Source organism: Macaca fascicularis, chromosome 12, assembly GCF_037993035.2.
Source record: "Macaca fascicularis isolate 582-1 chromosome 12, T2T-MFA8v1.1".
NCBI classification, from domain to species: Eukaryota; Metazoa; Chordata; class Mammalia; order Primates; family Cercopithecidae; genus Macaca; species Macaca fascicularis.
The window spans coordinates 4,873,892-4,898,695 of NC_088386.1; the positions used below are offsets into that span (position 1 = coordinate 4,873,892).

The window sequence follows — 24,804 nt, forward strand, 5'->3', positions numbered from 1 at the left end:
CTTGCCAGGATTATTTCGAGGATTAAAGGAGGCTTATGTGCAAAGAAGCTGGGATTTTCTACAGACAGAGCTCTGTGCCTTTCCCTCTTCTTCCAGCCCTTCTCTGCCCCATCCCCTCTCTTCCTTTCCTCTCTTCTTTCTTCCTTCTTAAGTTTGTTTTGACTCTTTGGTATGTGCAAATTTGTGCATTATTTAGCGCAACTAACATTGGTTGCAGGCATGCTGCAGAATGACTTAGTGCATTGCTGGAGGAAGGATCAAAGATTTAAAAACCTGGTCCCTAATCTAAGAGAGCATTATTAATTGCCCACCAGTGTCCACCGGCGTGCACTCTCTGTGTGTATGTGTGTGTGTGTGTGTGTGTGCATTATCTCTTGAAGTTGCCCTGCTCTCTGGTGTGGCCATCTGGCCTCTGCAGTTAGCCTGTGACAGCTCCCTCCTTGTGGCATCTGAGCTAGGCCACCTGGGACAACCCAGCTCTGCAACTTCTGTGTCATCACTACTGCTACTGAGCCTGATTCTGGCTGGGTCTGGGGACCCAGTGGACTGGGAATAGACTGTGTTTCAACTGTTTTCCAGGACACTGTGCAGGCAAAAGAGTGAGGATAAAAGGAGGTGAGGAAGGGGAGGTGAGTGGCCAGGGAGTCAAGCTTAGGGTAGACAGCTCCTGGGCCCAGTGAGGGAGAAAGGAATGAGTTACCGTCATCCTTCCCCCACATAGGCACCCGCTGTCTAGGAGGCCTGGAGAGCCCCGGGTTCATCCTCTTCTAGAGACTTTTCACCCCAACGCATGTCTATGTGTAGGTTCTGGTGCCTCCTCTGTGCTCCCCGGACAGTGATCTGTGCTCCCAAACCTGGAAGATACAGGTGCTCAAAAACCTGAAATGGCATTGCCACAGGAAGGGATGTTAGAAACTGTTTACCTGAGTGTTTCCAAAATGTGCTTCGAGGACCACTTGGTCCATGAGCTCCTAGCAGGTATCCTGTGGGCAAATGGGGTCTTTGGGTCAACATGCCTGGGAAAGGTTGTGTGCACTGCTCCCCTCCCACCAGAGCCAGCATCCACACTGGGCCAGTGAAGACGCTGAGGAACCTGCACTGCTTTCACTTTGCACGATACATCGTTTTCTAAACTGACTTGCGCATATTTGTTGGGACTGTTTATTGCCATCTTTGCCACGCTGCTGTTCTGAAGATCATTGTTGGCCATGCAGATACAGTCAAGCCCTTTGTTTCATAGATGAAGGCCTGCGAGCTTGGGTCACCAGGGAAAGTTCTCACTTTTGGACCAGGCTTCTGCCGTCACTGCTTCTGTGAGCTCCCAGCTCATCTCCCCCACCACGGCCCCAGGACTGCCAGCTCCTCTGGCAGGTGGACCTCCCACTGAGCTCACATTCCCCATAATCCTCCCAGGGAGATCTTTGAGAACTTTCTGCCAACCCCCAGGTGGAGATGGTGCAGCCTCAAGAAGCCGCAGCCCCAGGGAGTACCTAGGTGACCCCAGCACCTGGCGTGCAGTCTTTAACCTCACAGCTGCTGGTCCTTGGAGTGACAGCTGAGCTGTTGGAAATCTTGGAAAAACTCGCCTGGAAGGGAATGGTTAACCAGTTCATCTCTTTCTGTTACTCTGTTATTTTGAATTATGGCTACTCCTCAGGAAGTGTGCAGAAGTAGTGCAATGTGGAATGTTTGTTTACCGCAGCACGCAGTTGACGCTGGAAGATAGGGAGGTCTGAGCACTTGACCCTCAACGCTTGGAGTCAGGCACAACAGAGGTGCCATTATCAGCAACATTTCCACATAAGGGAGGAGAACACGGAGGCCAGAGGGGTCAACCAAGTTGTTCAAGGTCCTGGGACCAGGAAAGGGGAGCTGGGACCCAAAGCCAGGGAATAGAGCTCTGCACCACGGGGTATCATGGTCACTGTGACTGGAAGGACGAGATTCACTCATATTTCTGGATCAGGTCCATTTGTTCTCATACTGCACCTTGGAAAATCAACACTTCAGCCGGTGCCCTGGCTGCTGGGACAGGCTATTTCTAGAGGGACATTTCACCCTTCCTTTTGTTTCATGCAGCTGGTGCTCCTGTAGGGAAAGGAAAGCTGGTCACTGTCCTTCCTCCCTTGGCAGGCTTGGGAGCCGCCTGTACTGGCTGTGCTTTCTGAGAGCTGGCCCCAACAGGAGCCAGAAATGAACTGTCCAGGCCCCGTCAGAGAACATAACATTGCACAGGTGAAAAGCAAGCCCTGGGTGGCGTTTATCTTTCCCCAGACAACTATAGTAATACTGTTGGACTCTGAATGCTCGGTTACATTTCAAATTTATTTCCAATCGTTTTGAGCTGGATCAATGGGAGACAAAGGTACCTTTTAGCTCCGGCACCTGCTGTTTCCCCCAAATGTCAAGGACTGACATTTGATGCCATTATCCCCAGTCAGCACACAGATGACTTATTTCCTTGCTTCCCCAGCCCCCGGGTACCCCGGCACCCCCTCTCCCTCAACAAGGACTTTCTTGCCAGTGAGCTGATACCGTCCTGCACTACCCAGGGGGCCCCGTGTGCCCAGATTTTCTCCCACCTCCGCGAAGCAAAGGGTGACCTCTGGGGTGGCCACCGCCTCCCTGGGTCCCTGGGAGAGGCCTCTTGCAGCGCGAGTCCTCCTCCATTCCTCCCTGGGCAGGTACCTAGTGTTTCCAGGTGCCTATCTCGGGAAGGAGCAAGTGCTGTCTGTCTCTGCCTGGTGGTATCAGTAGGGGTGCTGCTGGGCGATGGGGTATGTTTTTCCCGATGGAGCTGGAGGAGGCATTCAGGGAAGTGAAGTCTGTTGTCCCTCAAATAAAGTACTCCTTTCTGCTATTGTCACCAGCATCTTGGAGGGCAGGGTCGCCCTGCAGGGCTGCATCTGCACTCTCAGCAAACTCCGTGCCCTTGGCCTCATTGGTGTGGTACGTGCCCTTGTGCCGGTACATGTAGTGCAGCAAGACGAAGAGGAGGCAGACTAGGACGATGACCACAACAGCAATCACGACTGCAGGTGGGAAGAGGTGCAAGGGTCAGTCTGAGGCAGAGGCCCTGGGATCTGGGATGGGGGTCAAGACCCACAGGGGTTGTGTGAGGACAGATATGCTGCCACAACCAAAACAGGTGCTCCTTGATTTATGATGGGGGCCAGGTTCCTGTAAGCCCATAATAAGTTAAAAATACTGTAAACGAAAATTACATTTAATACTCCAAACCTACTGAGCATCAAAGCCTGGCCTAGCCTACCTTAAACAGACTCAGAACACTTACATTAATCTAAAGTTGTGCAAAATCATCTGACCCATATTTTATAATGTAGTGCATCATACTATATATTGCCAGCCTGGGAAATGGTCTAAGTTCAAAATTCAAAGTATGGTTCCTACTGAATGCGTTTGCGTTCATGCCATTGCAAACTCAAGAACTCATAAGTTGAACGATTGTACATCGGAGACAACTGTGCCAAAGCCAGACAGGCCAGTTCATTCCTTCCCCATGCTTCACCAGCCTGTTGTGTGCTGGCTCTGTAACCTGTGCCTTCCTAAAATGATCCTCCTCTCCCCTTCTCTCGTCTCCTTCCTTCCCTCCCTCCTCTTTTTCTTCCCCACAATTCTGCTACTAAGCATTCTGCAGACAGTCTAGAATCATACCCCAGGACTGAACTTTGTTTGGATATTTTTAATTATAAAACCAGGAAAGTCCCAGAAAACAGGGCAGAGTTGGTTGCTCTATGTACACTATACAGGGGGAAAAAAGATGAGGCTATTAACTGTGCTTGGGACAGGTTGTGTGGTTTGTGTTTTTCAATGGCCTGATGGCTGCTCCTCACCCTACCCTGCTCCCATTCCCTCCTGGGGAGTGAGGACTGCAGCGAATCTGCAGGAGGAGCAGGACTTGGCCACACAAAGGACTGAAGTGGGAGAGGGTAACGCAGAGGATGGCAAGGTGCTGGCTATGTGTGGGTGGGGGAGCAGTCACCCCTCACTTCTGCTGGGACTCCAGAGGGATGGGGAAGTACAGTGTGAGGTGACTGAGGAGGGGTCAGATCACTCAGGGCCTTGAGAGTGATGGGGCAGCAGTCTCATGGGGCCGGGCTGTTTTGAGTTTGGGCATTTACTTTGAAGCTGCAGAACAAGCCTCTGTCTCTTCTTAGAATGCAGGTTTCTTTGGAGGCCTTGGGGAGGGACTGCTGAAGAATATGGAAAGTCTGAAACTGCTCCCAAGTCCCACCTTTATAGAACAATTTCCTAAACTTCCTACTGCCTTCAGGGGTACAATTCTGTCTGCATAATGTTAATAATACCATCTAATTAGCCGGGTGTGGTGGCAGGCACCTGTAGTCCCAGCTACTCAGGAGGCTGAGGCAGGAGAATGGCGTGAATCCAGGAGGCGGAGCTTGCAGTGAGCTGAGATCCGGCCACTGCACTCCAGCCTGGGTGACAGACTGAGACTTCGTCTCAAGAAAAAAAAAAAAAGCTCAGTGGTGCAATGAGTTGGAGAATGCCAGGGTACACAGAGTCCAATGGGTGTCTTTGACTGCTTGCTGCTGCTGCTTTTTCTTTCTTTTTAAATTGTACATGTTTCCTGAGTTATTAATAAGCTGCTGAGAAGTGTGGATCTGAAAGAAGGTCACAGAGCACACAGCACCTCCCAAACTTGGTTGTTCTTGAAACATGGTTTGCAGTCACAGCCATGACCCACGGGGATCCACTTGCTCATGGTTCAAAGCAGGCAATGGCAGATTCAAGTTTCCTTGAGGATGGAGGGTTGGGGTACATGGACCCAGGGCAGAAAATGATGTGGGATGAGGGAGATGGTGGAGAAGTGTAAGTAGCCTGGTCCGTCTACCCTCATCCCACCTCCACCCTCAACCTCCCTCACCAAAACTGCTGTCTCTCCAGCCCCTGAGTTCCTGTGAGTCAACAGCCCTGAGGAAGGCTGATAAAATATATATACAGATATGTACCATGTATGTATGTATGTATATTTACCCAGGACTAGACTCCTCCATTTCACATACAAAACCACCTCTGAAGGAGAGAAAAAATGGCGACAGCCACCCCTGCCCAAGTCCTTAGGTCAGTTCTACCTGGATGTTTTCACCAAGGCCCCCCACCCTGGCTGCTTGAAGGGCTCTGTGACAACAGCTCACCTGCAATGATGGCAATGTCCGTTGTGGTGAGGGCGTGGGTCACCCCTGGATAAGGCCCTGTGAACAGAGGACAAGAATCTGAGGTCAGACAGGAAGATTCTCCATGCCTAGCAGCACCTTATCCCAAGCTGCATCCTTTGCTCAGGTGTGAGCAGCTCTGTGAATGGGCCCAAGTAGACAGGAGCAGTGTGGTGCACCCACCGAATCCTAGCAGGGGTGCACAGACCAGGAACCAGGTTCTGCCTGGTCTGGGATGGAACTCAGGGTACTGCAGGCCCATTCGAGTTCTCTGCTGTATGCCTGCACTGAGGGTGGTGCCTCCACCTGGTAGATGCTCAACAGTTATCTGTGGTGTGTATGAAGGCAGGGACTCTTGTTATGTTTACGACAGAATGTTTGTGGAGTATCTGATGCTTACACCAGGGGTCTCAGTCCACTTTGTGTTGCTATAGCGGAATACTTGGGTAATTTATAAAGAAGAGAGGTTTATTTGGCTCACAGTTCTAGTGGCTGGGAAGTCCAAATTGAGCAGCTGCATCTGGTAAGCGCCTCATACTGCTCCTACTCGTGGTAAAAAGCAGAAGGGGAGCAGACATTTGCAAAGAGACCACAGGTGATACAGAAAGCAAGAGAGTTTAGAAAGCTGAATTTGCTTTTATAACAACCTGATCTCAGGTAACTAATCCAGTCTCATGACAGAAAGAACTCCCTTCCTTCCTCAAGGGAGTATAATCTATGCATGAGGGATCTGTCCCTATGACTCAAATATCTCCCACCAGGTCCCACCTCCCATCACTGCCACATTGGGAATCAAATTTCAACGTGAGGCTTTTGCAGGGTCAAACCACATCCAAACCATAGCACCAGGTGTTGCTTTAGTTGTCTTCTATCTACTGTATCATGCAGTCTTCACAGCCATCCTATGAGGTGCCTGGTGTTGTTGGCCCATGTCACAGGAGGAACACCAAGGCTCAGAGATGTGATGTGCCCATGATCACACAGCTCATCCAGTGTCAGGTCAGGACTTAGCCAGTGCTCTTGCCTCTGGAGTACACGTTCTGTCTTGGAGAAGCCCTTCCCAGAGCTCCTGTCTGAGGAGTCGTTCCTGAAGCCCCCTCATAGGTCTTTCTATTGACTCTCCTATGGGAAGGACCACTGTATGACACTATCCAAGTTACTGTGTGCGTTTTTTCACGGCTTAATGGCCTGGCCAAAGAGGGCTGGGATGTGTAGGACATCGGAGACCTGCATGTTTCCTAGAGCTGCTGCACAGAATGCCGTATGTCTTCTGGGAGATGACTGTGAAGAAGGATTTATTGGATCACAGAAATATCAGTGTTAACATAGGAAATCCCATGTTCCCATTACAATGGCTCTGCATAATAAAACAGAGAAGGATGCTTCATAATAGTCATTTCCACTCAGAAAATCACTTTAATTATAGTGCTGTGAGGTCATTCTCCCCAGTGCAGCTGCCAGATGCCTCTTTCTTATAAGAAACCAGCTGCTGGTGTCAGGAGTCATAGTGGGTAAGGAGAAAACAGACTCCTTGCTAGGGGTCCAGAGCAGGAAGCAGGTAGGCCTAGGTAGGTGTCAAAGTGGGGAGGAAGGTAAAACAAGGCATCGAGTCAGCAAAGGGACCCAGTGAACACATCAGGAGTCAGGGCCTGGGGAGCCAGGAACCAGGTAGGGTGGAGGGTCCCGCATTCACAGTGCTTCTCAGTAGTAAGACCTGAAGCAGGACCATAGCAACTTCAAGTGGGTGCTGGACTCTATTATACAGTGTAAACAAGTGCAGCCTCCACTTTAGTATCTAGCACCTAGTAGGTACTCAATAAATGTTCACTGAATGCATGAGTAAATGCATGCATATATAAATAAATGGATTTAGTGGTGGGCTTCTAGACTTTTCTAATCACCAAGTACCTCAAAGTTCAGAAAGAAAGAATAACACCTTGCTTAAGTAGGCATAGATGGTTATTGAAGGTCAAATATCCAGAACTGCCCTCAGAAATTTTCCAGCATGTCTTTTGACAGTTTGTCCAACAGAAACAGGGTTAGAAGCGACTGTTACTTCCTCTTCCTTTAAAACAACTAATAATTGCTTACTAGGTGCCAGGTGCTGGTCTCAACATTTAATGCATTTTAACTCAGTCCTTGCAACAGTTGCCAGAACCTTGCTCTGAGCTCCTCCATTCTAAAACCAGGAAAGCTCCAGAAAACAGGGCAGAGCTGGTTGCTCTGTGTACACTATACAGGGGGAAAAGATGAGGCCATTAACTGTGCTTGGGACAGGTTGTGTGGTTTGTGTTTTTCAATGGCCTGATGGCTGCTCCTCACCCTACCCTGCTCCCATTCCCTCCTGGGGAGTGAGGACTGCAGCAAATCTGCAGGAGGAGCAGGACTTGGCCACACAAAGGACTGAAGTGGGAGAGGGTAATGCAGAGGATGGCAAGGTGCTGGCTATGTGTGGGTGGGGAAGCAGTCACCCCTCACTTCTGCTGGGACTCCAGAGGGATGGGGAAGTACAGTGTGAGGCGGCTGAGGTGGGGTCAGATCACTCAGGGCCTTGAGAGTGATGGGGCAGCAGTCTCCTGGGGCCGGGCTGTTTTGAGTTTGGGCATTTACTTTGAAGCTGCAGAACAAGCCTCTGTCTCTTCTTAGAATGCAGGTTTCTTTGGAGGCCTTGGGGAGGGACTGCTGAAGAATATGGAAAGTCTGAAACTGCTCCCAAGTCCCACCTTTATAGAACAATTTCCTAAACTTCCTACAGCCTTCAGGGGAACACTTGTGTCTGCATAATGTTAATAATACCACCTAAGAAGAAAAATGCTCAGCAGTGCAATGAGTTGGAGAATGCCAGGGTACACAGAGTCCAACAGGTGTCTTTGGTTACTTGCTGCTGCTGCTTTTTCTTTCTTTTTAAATTGTAGATGTTTCCTAGTTATTAATAAGCTGCTGAGAAGTGTGGATCTCAAAGAAGGTCACAGAGCACACAGCACCTCCCAAACTTGGTTGTTCTCGTGACACAGTTTGCAGTCACAGCCATGTCCCGTGGGGATCCACTTGCTCACGGTTCAAAGCAAGGCAAAGGCAGGCTCAAGTTTCCTTGAGGATGGAGGGTTGGGGTACATGGACCCAGGGCAGAAAATAATGTGGGATGAGGGAGATGGTGGAGAAGTCTAAGTAGCCTGGTCCGTCTACCCTCATCCCACCTCCACCCTCAACCTCCCTCACCAAAACTGCTGTCTCTCCAGCCCCTGAGTTCCTGTGAGTCAATAGCCCTGAGGAAGGCTGATAAATATATACACAGATATGTATGATGTACATATGTATATATATTCACCCAGGGCTAGACTCCTCCATTTCACATTCAAAAGCACCTCCTAAGGAGAGAAAAAATGACCACAGCCCCCCCGCCCAAGTCCTTAGGTCAGTTCTCCCTGGATGTTTTCACCAAGGTGCCCCACCCTGGCTGCTTGAAGGGGTCTGTGATGACAGCTCACCTGCAGTGATAGAAGTGTACATTGTGGTGGGGCTGTGCGATGAGAGCTCACCGTCAATGGTGGTAATGTCCATTGTGGTAGAGGCGGAGGTCACCCCTGGATAAGGCCCTGTGAACAGAGGACAAGAATCTGAGGTCAGACAGGAGGACTCTCCATGCCTAGCAGCACCTTGGCCCAAGCTGTATCCTTTGTTCTGGTGTGAGCAGCTCTGTGAATGGGCCCAAGTGGACAGGAGCAGTGTGGTGTAACCAATGACTCTTAGCAGGGGTGCACAGCCCAGGAACCAGGTTCTGGTTGGTCACTGACTGGGATGGAACTGTTTGAACCTGAAGTACCATGTCACTCCAGGCCCATTTGAGTTCTCTGCTGTATGCCTGTACTGAGGGTGGTGGCTCCACCTGGTAGATGCTCAACAGTTATCTGTGGTGTGTATGAAGGCAGGGACTCTTGTTGTGTTTGTGACAGAACATTTGTGGAGTATCTGATGCTTACACCAGGTGTCTGAGTCCATTTTGTGATGCTGTATCTGAATTCTTGGGTAATTTATAAAGAAGAGAGGTTTATTTGGCTCACAGTTCTAGTGGCTGGGAAGTCCAAATTGGGCAGCTGCATCTGTTGAGGGCCTCATACTGCTCCCCCTCGTGGCAAAAAGCAGAAGGGGAGCAGACATTTGTAAAGAGACCTCAAGGTGATATGAAAAGCAAGAGAGTTTACAAAGGTGAATTTGCTTTTATAATAACCTGCTCTCAGGTAACCTATCCAGTCTCGTGACAGAAGGAACTCCCTCCCTCCCTCAAAGGGCTATTAGTCTATGCATGAGGGATTGGCCTCGATGACCCAAATATCTCCCACCAGGTCCCACCTCCCATCACTGCCACATTGGGAATCAAATTTCAACATGAGCTTTTGCAGGGTCAAACCACATCCAAACCATAGCACCAGGTGTTGCTTTAGTTGTCTTCTATCTACTGTATCATGCAGTCTTCACAGCCATCCTATGAGGTGCCTGGTGTTGTTGGCCCATGTCACAGGAAGAACACCAAGGCTCAGAGATGTGATGTGCCCATGATCACACAGCTCATTCAGTGTCAGGTCAGGACTTAGCCAGTGCTCTTGCCTCTGGAGTACACGTTCTCTCTTGGAGAATCCCTTCCCGGGGCTCCTGTCTGAGGAGTCATTCCTGAAGCCCTCCCTTAGGTCTTTCCATTGACTGTCCTGTGGGAAGGACCAGTCTATGACACTATCCCAGTTACTGTGTGTGTTTTTTCACAGCTTAATGGCCTGGCCAAAGAGGGCTGGGATGTGTAAGACATCGGAGACCTGCATGTTTCCTAGAGTTGCTGCACAGAATGCCTTCTCTCCTCTGGGAGATGACTGTGAAGAAGGATTTGTTGGATCACAGGAATATCAGTGTTAACATAGGAAATCCCATGTTCCCATTACAATGGCTCTGCATAATAAAACAGAGAAGGATGCTTCATAATAGTCATTTCCACTCAGAAAATCACTTTAATTATAGTGTTTTGAGGTCATTCTCCCCAGTGCAGCTGCCTGATACCTCTTCCTTTCCTTTCCTTTCCTTTCCTTTCCTTTCCTTTCCTTTCCTTTCCTTTCCTTTCCTTTCCCTTTCCTTTCCTTTCCTTCTCTCTCTCTCTCTTTCTTTCCCTTCCTTCCTTCCTTCCTTCCTTCCTTCCTTCCTTCCTTCCTTCCTTCCTTCCTTCCTTTCTTCCTTCCTTCCTTCCTTCCTGTCTTCTTTTCTTTCTTTCTTTCTTTCTTTTTTTTCACTCTCTTATAAGAAAGCAGCTGCTGGTGTCAGGAGTCATAGTGGGTGAGGGGAAAACAGACTTCCCAGCTAGGGGTCCACAGCAGGAAGCAGGTGGGCCAAGCTAGGGGTGTCTGGGACCAACAGGGAGCTTAGAGGTGGGGAAAAAGATAATATAAGGCATCAAGTCAGCATAGGGACCCAGTGAACACACCAGGAGTCAGGGCCTGGGGAGCCAGGAACCAGGTAGGGTAGAGGGTCCAGCATTCACAGTGCTTCTCAGTAGCAAGACCTAAAGCAGGACCATAGCAACTTCAAGTGGGTGCTGGACTTTGTTATACAGTGTGAACAAGTGCAGCCTCCAATTTAGTATCTAGCACCTAGTAGGTACTCAATTCAGTGAACATGAATGCATGAGTAAATGCATGCATATTTAAATAAATGGATTTAGTGGTGGGCTGCTAGACTTTTCCAATCACCAAGCACCTCAAAGTTCAGAAAGAAAGAATAACAGTTTGCTTAAGTAGACATGGATGGTTATAGAAGCTCAAATACCCAGAATGGCCCTCAGAAATTTTCCGGGTGAAGACAGCATTTCTTATGACAGTTCGTCCAACAGAATCAGGGTTACAAGAGACTGTTACTTCCTCTTCCTTTAAAACAACTAATAATTGCTTACTAGGTGCCAGGTGCTGGTCTCAACATTTAATGCATTTTAACTCAGTCCTTGCAACAGTTGCCAGAACCTTGCTCTGAGCTCCTCCATTCTAAAACCAGGAAAGCTCCAGAAAACAGGGCAGAGCTGGTTGCTCTGTGTACACTATACAGGGGGAAAAGATGAGGCCATTAACTGTGCTTGGGACAGGTTGTGTGGTTTGTGTTTTTCAATGGCCTGATGGCTGCTCCTCACCCTACCCTGCTCCCATTCCCTCCTGGGGAGTGAAGACTGCAGCAAATCTGCAGGAGGAGCAGGACTTGGCCACACAAAGGACTGAAGTGGGAGAGGGTAACGCAGAGGATGGCAAGGTGCTGGCTATGTGTGGGTGGGGGAGCAGTCACCCCTCACTTCTGCTGGGACTCCAGAGGGATGGGGAAGTACAGTGTGAGGCGACTGAGGAGGGGTCAGATCACTCAGGGCCTTGAGAGTGATAGAGCAGCAGTCTCATGGGGCCAGGCTGTTTTGAGTTTGGGCATTTACTTTGAAGCTGCAGAACAAGCCTCTGTCTCTTCTTAGAATGCAGGTTTCTTTGGAGCCCTTGGGGAGGGACTGCTGAAGAATATGGAAAGTCTGAAACTGCTCCCAAGTCCCACCTTTATAGAACAATTTCCTAAACTTCCTACAGCCTTCAGGGGAACACTTGTGTCTGCATAATGTTAATAATACCACCTAAGAAGAAAAATGCTCAGCAGTGCAATGAGTTGGAGAATGCCAGGGTACACAGAGTCCAACAGGTGTCTTTGGTTACTTGCTGCGGCTGCTTTTTCTTTCTTTTTAAATTGTAGATGTTTCCTAGTTATTAATAAGCTGCTGAGAAGTGTGGATCTCAAAGAAGGTCACAGAGCACACAGCACCTCCCAAACTTGGTTGTTCTCGTGACACAGTTTGCAGTCACAGCCATGACCCGTGGGGATCCACTTGCTCACGGTTCAAAGCAAGGCAAAGGCAGGCTCAAGTTTCCTTGAGAATGGAGAGTTGGGGTACATGGACCCAGGGCAGAAAATAATGTGGGATGAGGGAGATGGTGGAGAAGTCTAAGTAGCCTGGTCCGTCTACCCTCATCCCACCTCCACCCTCAACCTCCCTCACCAAAACTGTTGTCTCTTCAGCCCCTGAGTTCCTGTGAGTCAATAGCCCTGAGGAAGGCTGATAAATATATACAGAGATATGTATGATGTACATATGTATATATATTCACCCAGGGCTAGACTCCTCCATTTCACATTCAAAAGCACCTCCTAAGGAGAGGAAAAATGGCCACAGCCACCCCTGCCGAAGTCCTTAGGTCAGTTCTCCCTGGATGTTTTCACCAAGGTGCCCCACCCTGGCTGCTTGAAGGGGTCTGTGATGACAGCTCACCTGCAGTGATAGAAGTGTACATTGTGGTGGGGCTCTGCGATGAGACCTCACCTTCAGTGGTGGTGATGTCCATTGTGGTGGAGGCAGAGGTCACCCCTGGATAAGGCCCTGTGAACAGAGGACAAGAATCTGAGGTCAGACAGGAGGACTCTCCATGCCTAGCAGCACCTTGGCCCAAGCTGCATCCTTTGTTCAGGTGTGAGCAGCTCTGTGAATGGGCCCAAGTGGACAGGAGCAGTGTGATGCAACCAATGACTCTTAGCAGGGGTGCACAGCCCAGGAACCAGGTTCTGGTTGGTCACTGACTGGGATGGAACTGTTTGAACCTGAAGTACCATGTCACTCCAGGCCCATTTGAGTTCTCTGCTGTATGCCTGCACTGAGGGTGGTGGCTTCACCTGGTAGATGCTCAACAGTATCTGTGGTGTGTATGAAGGCAGGGACTCTTGTTGTGTTTGTGACAGAAAGTTTGTGGAGTATCTGATGCTTACACCAGGTGTCTGAGTCCATTTTGTGATGCTATATCTGAATTCTTGGGTAATTTATAAAGAAGAGAGGTTTATTTGGCTCACAGTTCTAGTGGCTGGGAAGTCCAAATTGGGCAGCTGCATCTGTTGAGGGCCTCATACTGCTCCCCCTCGTGGCAAAAAGCAGAAGGGGAGCAGACATTTGTAAAGAGACCACAAGGTGATACAGAAAGCAAGAGAGTTTACAAAGGTGAATTTGCTTTTATAATAACTTGCTCTCAGGTAACCTATACAGTCTCGTGACAGAAGGAACTCCTTCCCTCCCTCAAAGGGCTATTAGTCTATGCATGAGGGATTGGCCTCGATGACCCAAATATCTCCCACCAGGTCCCACCTCCCATCACTGCCACATTGGGAATCAAATTTCAACATGAGCTTTTGCAGGGTCAAACCACATCCAAACCACAGCATCAGGTGTTGCTTTAGTTGTCTTCTATCTACTGTATCATGCAGTCTTCACAGCCATCCTATGAGGTGCCTGGTGTTGTTGGCCCATGTCACAGGAAGAACACCAAGGCTCAGAGATGTGATGTGCCCATGATCACACAGCTCATTCAGTGTCAGGTCAGGACTTAGCCAGTGCTCTTGCCTCTGGAGTGGACGTTCTCTCTTGGAGAATCCCTTCCCAGGGCTCCTGTCTGAGGAGTCGTTCCAGAAGCCCTCCCATAGGTCTTTCCATTGACTGTCCTGTGGGAAGGACCAGTCTATGACACTATCCAAGTTACTGAATGCGTTTTTTCACAGCTTAATGGCCTGGCCAAAGAGGGCTGGGATGTGTAGGACATCGGAGACCTGCATGTTTCCTAGAGCTGCTGTACAGAATGCCTTCTCTCCTCTGGGAGATGATTGTGAAGAAGGATTTATTGGATCACAGAAATATCAGTGTTAATATAGGAAATCCCATGTTCCCATTACAATGGCTCTGCATAATAAAACAGAGAAGGATGCTTCATAATAGTCATTTCCACTCAGAAAATCACTTTAATTATAGTGTTGTGAGGTCATTCTCCCCAGTGCAGCTGCCAGATGCCTCTTTCTTATAAGAAACCAGCTGCTGGTGTCAGGAGTCATAGTGGGTGAGGGGAGAACAGACTCCTTGCTAGGGGTCCACAGCAGGAAGCAGGTGGGCCAAGCTAGGGGTGTCCGGGGCCAGCAAGGAGCTTAGAGGTGGGGAAGAAGATAATACAAGGCATCAAGTCAGCAAAGGAACCCAGTGAACACACCAGGAGTCACGGCCTGGGGAGCCAGGAACCAGGTAGGGTGGAGGGTCCAGTATTCACAGTGCTTCTCAGTAGCAAGACCTGAAGCAGGACCATAGCAAGTTCAGGTGGGTGCTGGACTTTATTATACAGTGTGAACAAGTGCAGCCTCCAATTTAGTATGTAACAGGTAGTAGGTATCAGTAAATATTTACTGAATGCATGAGTAAATGTATGCATATATAAATGAATGGATTCAGTGGTGGGGTTCTAGACTTTTCCAATCACCAAGCACCTCAAGGTTCAGAAAGAAAGAATAATACCTTGCTTAAGTAGACATGGATGGTTACAGAAGCTGAAATACGCAGAACTGCCCTCAGAAATTTTCCAGGTAAAGACAGCATTTCTTATGACAGTTTGTCCAACAGAATCAGGGTTAGAAGAGACTCTTATTTCCTCTTCCTTTAAAACAAGTAATACTTTCATACTAAGTGCCAGGTTCTGCTCTCAACATTTAATGTATTTTAACTCAGTCCTTCCAACAGTTCCAATCCATAGGAGTTATTATTAGCCCCATTTTACAGATTTGGCAGCTGAGTGCCAGAAAAGTGTTATTCTCCCCGGCTTGTACAGCTGCCTTGAGAGTCAGAAGTCAGTGATTTGAAGCCCTGGCAGCTTTGAGTCAGTGTGTTTTGTCTTGTAGTGCACTGCCAAGTGGAGAGCCTTGGTAAGCTGCTCTCCATTTGGCTTGAACGACTTGGGGTGCATTTCTTGGCTTGTTGTTAGGGACCTTGTACCCACATCTGTATGCCGGGAGACTATACACACTTTCAGCAGGCCAGCCAGGCTGGGGGATGGGTGGGGCCTGAGACCTCTGGGACATTGCCACTTGGGCCTCCCAATGTGGGCTCCCTCCATGCTCATGCCCACTAAGAAGCATGCTGGGCAGGAAAGTCCCTCAGCTGGAACTACTCCCTCCATGCCCCATGTCCTCCAAGTGTGTGGAGCTTGATTTCCACATGTCTCCCGATGTGACAGACTCCAGGGAAGTGGCACTTCAGCCAGACCAGAGCTGCCCTATAGTAGTAGATCATCGTCAGCATAGAGAGGAAGCTCGAAGCTGTCTGGGAAGGTGCAGATGCTGTGAGACAGTGGTTCTCAAAGCGTAGTCTCTGAACACACAGCATCCTCTGGGAGCCTGTTAGAAATAGAAATTCTCAGGCCCCAGCCCAGACCTGCTGAAGAAAAGCACTAGGACTGGGTCCCAGTAATTACTATAGTAGATTCTGATGCATGCTCTAGGCTGGGAAGTGCTGGTGTAAGGAGGGCTTCCGGAAGCGGTGACATCAGGCTTGGTCCTTTAAGGACAAATAGGACTTTGCTGCACAAAGCATATAAGCCTTCCAGGCAGAGAGCTCAGCATCTAAGGCAGCTCTCCCCACTTCTCAGCTTTCTCCCCAGTGTCTGCTTGCCATCCATGGCTCCAAGGCTCCGGAAGCTTCTGGAGATGGCGGGGTGAGAGTCCCCCTCGGTGCACTCCTTTGCCCTGTGCTCATTCAGCTAGCATCAGTGATATGAGGTCTTTGGAGAAGGCTGGCTGAGTGAGCTCAGGTCCTGCCCAGAAAGTAGGTGGTTGTCTGCATCCAGCTTAAGGGGCCTGGAATGAAAGCCTGCCCCTTGCTGGAGCTGAGGGATGCTTCTGAGGTTGGGATTAGGTTCATGCTGAGCTCAGCAACTAGGATGAGGGTGATCTGCGGGCAGCCTTGGGGGTGCGTTTATGGCAGAATAAGGTGTTAATTACGGCCAAGCTTGGGTCTGGTATCAGAAATAGACAATTACCCAGCACAGCGATTGGACAGACATGAGAGGACCCATTTTTTGGAAAGACCCAAGCATCCTACTTTTTTTCTTTCGAGCCCTCCTCCAGGTTGCAAGGTCCCCTGCTGCCCCCTGCAACACCCCCGCCAGACAGGAAGCTCCACACGTTTGGGCTTGTGTTGCTCACAACTCTATACTCAGCTTTGTACTGGGTGCCTGGCACTGAATGACAACTGCTGAACGTTTGAAAGCCTTCTGGGGAACCATGAACCAACTAAACTGCAGCCTTCACTATGCTCATCTTTGTGGAGCTGGGAATGGGTTTTCATCCAGAGAATTTGCCATTGGCTGCAGTCATCCCTATCAACTCTCTATGTCCTCAGGATGTCAGCTGTCTATTCTCTGGCGGAAGGCAGCCACCCCTGGAGGCAGTGGGGCACACATGCACAACCCTGCAGTGCGGGCAGTGTGCTCTGTGCTTCAGTTGGCAGCTTGAGTGCAGCTATTGGGGTGAAGGACCTCAGCTGCAATGGATTCTTAGGGGGCAGTGGTGTTTTTCCGACGTGGATGGAGAGCAGGGGTCAGGTGCTAGCCCTGAGGATGGAAGTCGTGCTCCTTTGTTGCCACCAAGAGCCTCTCTTGTCTTGCATTTTCAGATGACACTGTGCTAAAAAGTTATTTTTTTTCCCGCATGGGCTGGTCTTTACATTTCCGGGCCCAACTCCCATGGCTTCCCTCTGCCATAGGAGTTGAAGGAGTTCCCCACTTCCTGTCTTCCACTGTCCATCTGGTCCAGCAAAGAAAGAAGAATTCAGGCACAGGGTGAGGGCTTGAAGGAGGGGAGTGAGAGTGAGGATGGCTTCAGACTAGAACCCCCAAGTGTTCTGGGAGGAGGAAGATGATCTCAGCCTCAACATCATGACAGGAAATGTAGGTTTTTCATGGGGGACTTGGAGACTTCCTGCAATGACAAACCTTGTTGGTGACAGTGATGCAGCAGCAATGGCAGCGTCGACTGCTTGACAGTTGGCCAGGTGCTGTGCCAGTTACCCAGAGTGTTCAATTGAGAGGAACTTATGGGCCTGGTTAGAAAAGTCAGTTTACCAGGCTGGGTGCAGTGACTCACGCCTGTAATCCCAACTTTGGGAGGCTGAGGTGGGTGGAACACCTTAGGTCAGGAGTTCAAGGCCAGCCTGACCAACATGGTGAAACCCCGTCTCTACTAAAAATACAAAAATTAGTTGGGCATGGGCGGGTGCCTGCAATCCCAGCTACTCTGGAGTCTAAGGCAGGAGAATCACTTGAACCTGGGAGGTCGAGGTTGTAGGGAGCTGAGATCGCAACATTGCATTCCAGCCTGGTCGACAGAGTGAGAATCCCTCTCAAAAAAAAAAAAAAAGAAAAGTCAATTTACCAAGCACTCTGAAGCAGCAAGGCTTTGTGCAAGTCTGATTTGGGGTTCAAGAGCCGGACAGCTATGGGGGAAGGAAGAGTAACCTTTAGGGGCGTGGAAAGTGCTTCGCAGCTAGCAGTGTGGTTTTTCTTCCTGCTCTGGATTCCTCAGCATCCTTGCACGAGTGAAGTAGAAATCAGATGACAGTTGAAGTACATGAACTAACTTTTCTTTTTGGTAGGAAAGGTCAAATGCATTTACTTGCCCTTGATGGCTGGCTATTATTGCTTCCGCAAAAGATGCAGTGTACAGGCTCTAGGGTCTCAGAGTAAAGTGCCCCCAAGAAACAAATAAATAGCTTATTACCCATCCATCCATTTCTCCTAGAAGCCAGTCGGTGTTGGCTGAGCAGTTAGCATTTATTCAGCCCTAGAGTTGCAGGGAAGAGGAGAACATGGTGTGTGTCCCCAGGAAGCATATGACTTGGCTGGGGAGGTGCAAAAGTCAGATTGCCCACAGTCTCTGTGTGATAAAGCATCAAAATGAGCATTGACGAGGTGGTCTGGAGACTTGTGGAGACACAACCGTGAGACTGAGCCCCAGGACTCTAGGATTCTATGGCATTGGGGGTGCTCATAATTGTGCTGGTTCATTCTTTCCTTCAGCAAACCTTTTGTAGCACCTCCTACACTCCAGCCATATGCTCTATCGTTAAGGCCAAGCCCCTGCAGTCAGGAGCACACTGTGTAACCGACAAGGACAGATGCATGTGGGTAAGTTGGGAAAAGGTTGCTCTCTGTTGGAGCCCACAGATCTTCAGTGTCCTCAGGAAAGGCTTCCTGGAAGAGGTGGCCCCAAGTCTGTCCTGAGATGGCGGGTGGGCAATGCCAGTGTGGTAGTGGGCATGGTGGTGGGAGAGATACACGAAGGGAAGGCCGTGATGATAGAGTGGTCAGTAAGTTTCTGGGTTGGGTGGAGAGCCTTCCTGGACGCCTGACCACCATGGGCTGCAGGGACTTGCTGGATGTATGCTATGAGGTCTTCAATCTGCCTTCACTCTCAGGCATGGCCACCCTTCCTGTCTGTGCAGAAAGCACATGTGCATTCATCTGGTCTTGCAGATGGAATACACAGGTGAGGTTGATGTGAACTTGACCTGCCTGTTCAGAACGTGTCTGAAAGTCTCAAGGTCAATGTGATTGCCCTGAAGGTCCATATGGGTGACCTTACAAACAGTCCCCCAACAATCCCCAGGGCTGCCAAGGTGCTGTGCAATTTAGCTGTACTGCTTTGACACCCTATGTAAGACTATCAGCAGTGCTTTCCTCCTCCTAAACCTTATCCGGTCTTATCTGTGGCTACGGTACCAAAACACCACATGGATGACAGGATTGGACCCATGCAGGCTGCACGGCACCATCTGGATGGAAGTGTGGAGGACTGCAAAGGTGGGTGTGGAGGAGACGTGGCCTCTCTGCCCCGGAGAAGACAGTCATTCCCATGTCAGTAAACTGGGATGAAGCAGAGGCTCAACACTCAGAAGGCAGAGTCAGCAAAGGACATCTGCTCCTTACGCACATCTTGGAGTCTTGCTGCGGAACTTTTCCTACCTAGCCATTTGCTTTTGGGATGTGCTCCCAGGAGGAGAACTGGAAAGCAAGTGAGGCTGCCGTGACTTAGAACTTGAACTGTCTGGTTCCAGGGTTTTCTCTGTATAGATTCCCTGTTATTCCCCCTGAGCCTTAAAAAAAAATTTAAACACAACCTTACTTCAACACCATAACCAATCTGCCTCAGTTGAGCTACAATATCTAAGTAAAAGGAAAGAGTGTTTTTTCTTCATTGTGAGGAGACAATATGAAAAAGCGGAACCATCGACTCCTAAGTCCAGGATGCTGACAACAGCAGAAATCAGCAAGGCACCCTGAAGGAGGAAGAATCTGGGGATAAAAGCCTGGCTGAGCAAGGTGAAGTTACCCTTGTCCACCACTGGGGAGAGGAACTTGTCAGCTGTGGATGGTGCAGCATTTGTAATTTATCAGGAAAGCAGCAAATATCCTTTTTTTTTTTTTTGAGACAGAATCTCGCTCTGTCACCCAGGCTGGAGTGCAATGGCGCAACCTCCGCCCACCAGGTTCAAGTGGTGGGTTCTCCACTTGAACTCAGCCTCCCGAGTAGCTGGGATTACAGGCACCTGCCACCATGTCTGTCTAATTTTTGTATTTTCAGTAGAGATGGGTTTTTCGCCATGTTGGCCAGGCTGGTCTCAAACTCCTGACTTCACATGATCTGCCTGCCTTGGCCTCCCAAAGTGCTGGGATTACAGGCGTGAGCCACCTCACCTGGTCACAGATATCTTTCTTTACTCATGGCATAGATTGAAGGAAAGCAGAACCACAATTTCCCCAGCCTGACCCCCAGCAGACACACCCTGCTGGAATATTTCTAGGGAAATCAAATTTGAAAGAGGCAGGAAGAGTGGGGAGGAGGCGATTCTAGTGGCTCTTATGTCTGGGAAGTTCCTGGGGCTCGGTCAGCATCTGGCTGCTGGAGATGGGTAGGGACTGGAGTGGGTGTCTGGGGTCAGCAGGCAACTGAAGAAGCTCAGGCTTAAGACAATGCCCAGATTGCTGAAAGGAGCCTGGAAGCAGAAAGCTGCCGTGAACAGTTGGTGGCTTCAGCACACTAGAAGGGCAGCCCCCGCCATGTAACCTCTGACTTGCCCCTGCATCTGCATCACGCTGAGGGATCTTCACAGCGGAAAGAGAACAGTCCTTAAGAGGGAACTGAAGCTGAGGGGAGAAGCGGGACATGCTGTCTGAGAGTGAGTCAGCATCCAGGCTCGCAAGAACCCCACCCTGACAAAGATGGGGACTGGGCACAGTGGAGGACTCTGAGAATCTATTCCTTCTGTCTGTCCTCTGCCTGCCCCCACGCCTGGTGCTGGGTTTGGGGATTTGGGGCCCTTGTGCCAGGGTCTGGTCCATGCATATGCCCTCCTGCTCTATAGCTCCTGAGACTGCAGTCTTTTTGGCCTTGTTGTTGGAAAATTAAGCACGTGTTCCCAGCTGATCCACCTACTAGACCGCTGCTGATTGATTTAAGGATAGCTGAGCTCCAGTGAGGCAGCAGAGAAATGCTTCTCCAAAAACAGGTGTTTGGGGCACCAAAATGGCAAAGGAAATGGCTGTGTGCAGATGTTCTGAGGAGCCAGGAAGGCCCGTGTATCCCAATCAGTGTCTGCTTGACTTGCCAGCTCCAAGCTCCACCAGAGGTGGCTGGAGTGCAGAATACCCTGGACACACCAATTTTCAGCCTCAGCTCCATCCAGACACCTCCCTGAGGAGAGTGAGGGTGTGTAATCCTGCACACCGTGCTCCTGGGTTCACCCATCTGCCAGGCTCGGGGCCAGGCATCTGGCCACCCTGCTGTGAAGTCAGCACACTTGCCAGGCATGGCGCAGACAGGTGAGGGAGTGGCACCTCAGTGGCGACACTCATGGCCAGACTATTTTGAGGAATGCTATGTAGCTTTTCTTTTTCTTTCTTTTCCTTTCCCTTTCCCTTTTCCTTTTCCTTTCCTTTTTTTTTTGGCGAAGTTTTTGCTCTGTTGCCCAGGTTGGAGTGCAATGGCGCAATCTCATCTCACTGCAAACCACGGTTTCTTCACATGTAAAACCCGGTGGCACAACCATGTAGCCTCCTTGTAAGCTAGTTTGTGGTACACAGTGCCTGACATAGGTCAAGCTATTTGAACATTAATTATTCTGATCGTCAATATGTCAAAATGGGATTCCTAGAAACAAGTACCTTCAATACTCTGGTATACTATTTGGCATATGTATCACCCTGAGAATCAAGCGATCCACTTCTAGGAATTGATCCTAGAGAAACAATCTGGATCAGGAACAAAAGTCTGGGCTCAGGAAAGTAGATTGCAATGCAGTCTAAAATGAAAAATTAAAGAGAGAGAACAATCTAAATGTTCCATATTTGGGCATTGGTTATGTAAATTACGATACCCGCATATGACCCAGTATTATGCAGTTAGGGAAGGGGTGCACGTGAACTTAGTGACCGGAGGAAATGCTTAGGGTATGATGTTAAGTGAAGAAAACAAGATCCTCTAAATAGAAATGATGAGAAATATTCCACAAAAGTCTTAAGACAAAGGAATGAAAGGAAATACACGTCAAACGTTAAGTACTGGCTTTTAAGTAGTAGATGGGTTAGGAGTGGTTTAGTTTTCTTCTAATATATGGCTGTCTGTGTTTTCCAAAAGTCATCTACAAAAAACATGTGTTACTTTTACAGTGAAGAAATGGGGATGGATCTTCAGAACTGGTTATTGTCTTGCAGAATCGTCAAAGTCGCCGACTAGAAGGTCTGTCAAGGTCCTTTCCCGCCGCCCTGACCTGCCTGCCTTGCTCCAGGTTCCTGCTGGGTGCCTGCACCTGCTTGGCAGTGTCTCCTGCGAGCTGGCATCAGGCTGTGGTTGGATAGCAGGACCATGGCCACCTTCTCTGAATGGCCCTCTGAGTCTTGTGTCCACACATCATTTGCCTAATCTGGTCAGGACATGCTCCAAGTAGCCGTTTTCATTTCCAAGAAAGACATGCATGTTGTGGAAAAGGAGTGCATTCAGTGACCACAGCTCCTCCCACCCTTTCCCTGGGCTGCAATTGCAGGTTGAGAAATGTGGGCTGTGGCTTCAGTCCCTGGTTCACCCCCAGTCCCTTGCTTCTGCAGGTGGAAATGAAGGGAAGTTCTGACCTCTCAGGGAGCAGGTCAGAGGCTGGGCATTTGGAGTCACAGCGCTGCTGGCCACAGACTTTGCTTCTCGAGCTGCCTGAGTTTGTTATTGGTGTGCTATTCAGCTGTCCTTTCAGGGATCACCAGTGTGAACAGTTTCTTAGAGGCACTGGAAAGATTCCTCTCACTTCCTACGCTCATTGAGAGTCCCCTGCCAGGATTATCTGAGGGGAGGCTCTGGGTTTTCCCTTGGATTTTGGCCTCATGGAGGGAAACCCTACACTGAAGTGTGGAGACTCAGTTTCTCCTCTTGGCCTCATCTTTTTCCATCTCCTCTGACAATTCCTGTGGCCATCTTCAACCTCTTCATCCTTATCCACATCATTGGCTTCCTTTTCCAAGATATAATGAATCTTTCTTTCATCAACAATTTGACTCCACCGTTTTGTTTCCGTATTTGTAAAGAAATGTGAGGTTTGGCTCCTGCACACAATGATCACTCTGGACCCCCCACTGGAGTTTTAGATGTACACTGAGTGATTAATACTGTGGTTTTGGAACCTGAGTTGCATGGGGTGGAAGTGAGGAAACACCTTAAAGAGGTAAAAATCATTCTTAGCTTACCCGACTGTACAAAAACAGGCCACAGGTTGCATTTAGCCCACAGGCTGTAGTTTGCTGAACAACCTGTTCATATCACCATTAAGATGCTTTCTCTGTCTCTGCACTAATTTTTTTTTCAGATGGATTTTCACTCTTGTTGCCCAGGCTGGAGTGCAGTGGCACGATCTTGGCTCACTGCAACCTCTGCCTCCTGGATTCAAGCGATTCTCCTCCCTCAGCCTCCTGAGTAGTTGAGATCACAGGCATGCGCCACCACACCCAGCTAATTTTGTATTTTTAGAGATGGGGTTTCTCCATGTTGGTCAGGCTAGTCTCAAACACCCGACCTCAGGTGATCCACCCGCCTCAGCCTCCCAAAGCGCTGGGATTACAGGTGTCAGCCACCAGGACCGGCTGACTCTGCACTAATTTTTGAGCTCCTGTGTTTTTTTTTTTTTTTGCTCTAGCATCTGAATGAATGAGTGATGTTGCTTAAAATATTCTCTGACATGTCCTGGCTGATCCTTCTCTCATTTTTTTTTTCTTTCTCTACACACCTGCTTCTCAGATGCTGGATAAAAAACCTCCCTAAGATTCTCTAAGTCACTCAATAGTCACTCTATAGATATACACTATGCTTCCAATGACATCAATGACATTAATGACTGTCATTTATTAAGTTCCTGGTGCAGCAGACCTTTGTATAGTCCTGGAGACACAGAGGTGAAGCTGGCATCCTCTGTGTGTGAGCCTGTGTGGGCCCGTGTGTGCTCACACATGTGATCTGGGTTCAGACCAGTTGGCCCCTGTACAGCTTGGAGTCACATTTGGGTGCCCTTCGAGGTCCCTGCTCCCCAGAGAGATGCTGCATGCTAATCTTTACCACTTCTCTGGAGGACTTAATTCATTTAAAAAATCACATAATTGCATTTTCAGCATAATTAGGTACTTAATTACATGACTAAATGTCCTCAATCGGGCTGCATGTGTAAATAATGATGATTTAGTTAGGTACGCTTTGTTATTGGGTTTCCAGAAGGCTCATCAGTTGGTGAACAGGATGTGGAAAGTGTTTTTCTCCTTCCTCCACCGGGTTTGACAGGCAGGAGCAGCAGAGCCCGTGTGGGGAGTGGGCAGGACCACAGGGGCGGCAGGAGGCAGGAGGGAACATTCTGCTGCCTGGAAGCTCAGTTCAAACATCCAGGAGGATTGGCTCCAAGGAGGAGGTTCGTGGCTACATCCCAAGGCAGATGGCCGCACTTGCCCAGGAGATGTGCTCAGGAAGGGGAGGCCAAAGTGGCCCAGAGACAAGAGGACCCACGGTTTATGGGCGCAACGGGTGGAGATGGGGTGGCGAAGAATGCTGGAAGGAAGGAAAAGTGCAGGAGCAGGATGCAGGGGGCCGCTTCTCCTCATTCCCTGGAAGCCTTCTTCTCCTCTCTAGCTAGGGAGGGCTCCGTGAGAACTCAAGGCTTCAGGAAAGGCCACTGCTTTCTCCCTACTCAGGCCAGCCAGAGGCACACTGGCTCAGTGGGATGGGGAGGGAGCCTGCAGCAGAGGGCGGTGACGTGACCAGGCTTGCAGGAGAGGATGCCTGTGAAAGTCGTGGGGAGTGTATACACTGTACATCTTAGCCATTGCCGTTGGTGATGCTGTGATTTGTCTTTTATGTCAGACTCGTATTTGAAAGCCTGTTGGAAAGACGGGGGGCATTTTCTTTCTTTCTTTTTTTTTGTTTGAGACAGAGTCTTGATCGGTGGCCCAGGCTGGAGTGCAGTGGCTCCATCTCGGCTCACTGCAAGCTCCGCCTCCCGGGTTCAAGCCATTCTCCTGCCTCAGCCTCCCGAGTAGCTGGGACTACAGGCGCCCGCCATCACGCCCGGCTAGTTTTTTTGTATTTTTGATAGAGACGGGTTTTCACTGCGTTAGCCAGGACGGTCTCCATCTCCTGACCTCATGATCCGCCCACCTTGACCTCCCAAAGTGCTGGG

The 24,804-nt window shown here is 49.4% G+C and overlaps 1 protein-coding gene across 21 annotated transcripts in view; it reads right to left on the bottom strand.

Annotated features, from left to right (window-relative positions):
- GYPC (glycophorin C (Gerbich blood group)) overlaps positions 1-24,804 on the bottom strand; it is a 92,130-nt gene that overhangs the window by 43,965 nt on the left and 23,361 nt on the right. The window contains exons 2-5 of one of the 21 annotated variants that reach the window (XM_015431950.3): positions 12,574-12,630; positions 8,735-8,791; positions 5,178-5,234; positions 2,308-3,032 (exon numbers count right to left, since the gene is read on the bottom strand). In XM_015431950.3, coding sequence (XP_015287436.2) covers positions 2,836-3,032; positions 5,178-5,234; positions 8,735-8,791; positions 12,574-12,630 — 368 coding nt within the window. In that variant the 3' untranslated portion in view covers positions 2,308-2,835. Of the gene's footprint in view, positions 1-2,307; positions 4,778-5,177; positions 5,235-8,683; positions 8,792-12,522; positions 12,631-24,804 lie in introns of those variants that run through there. The other 20 variants (XM_015431948.3, XM_074008572.1, XM_015431949.3 and 17 more) reach the window with 20 other exon arrangements.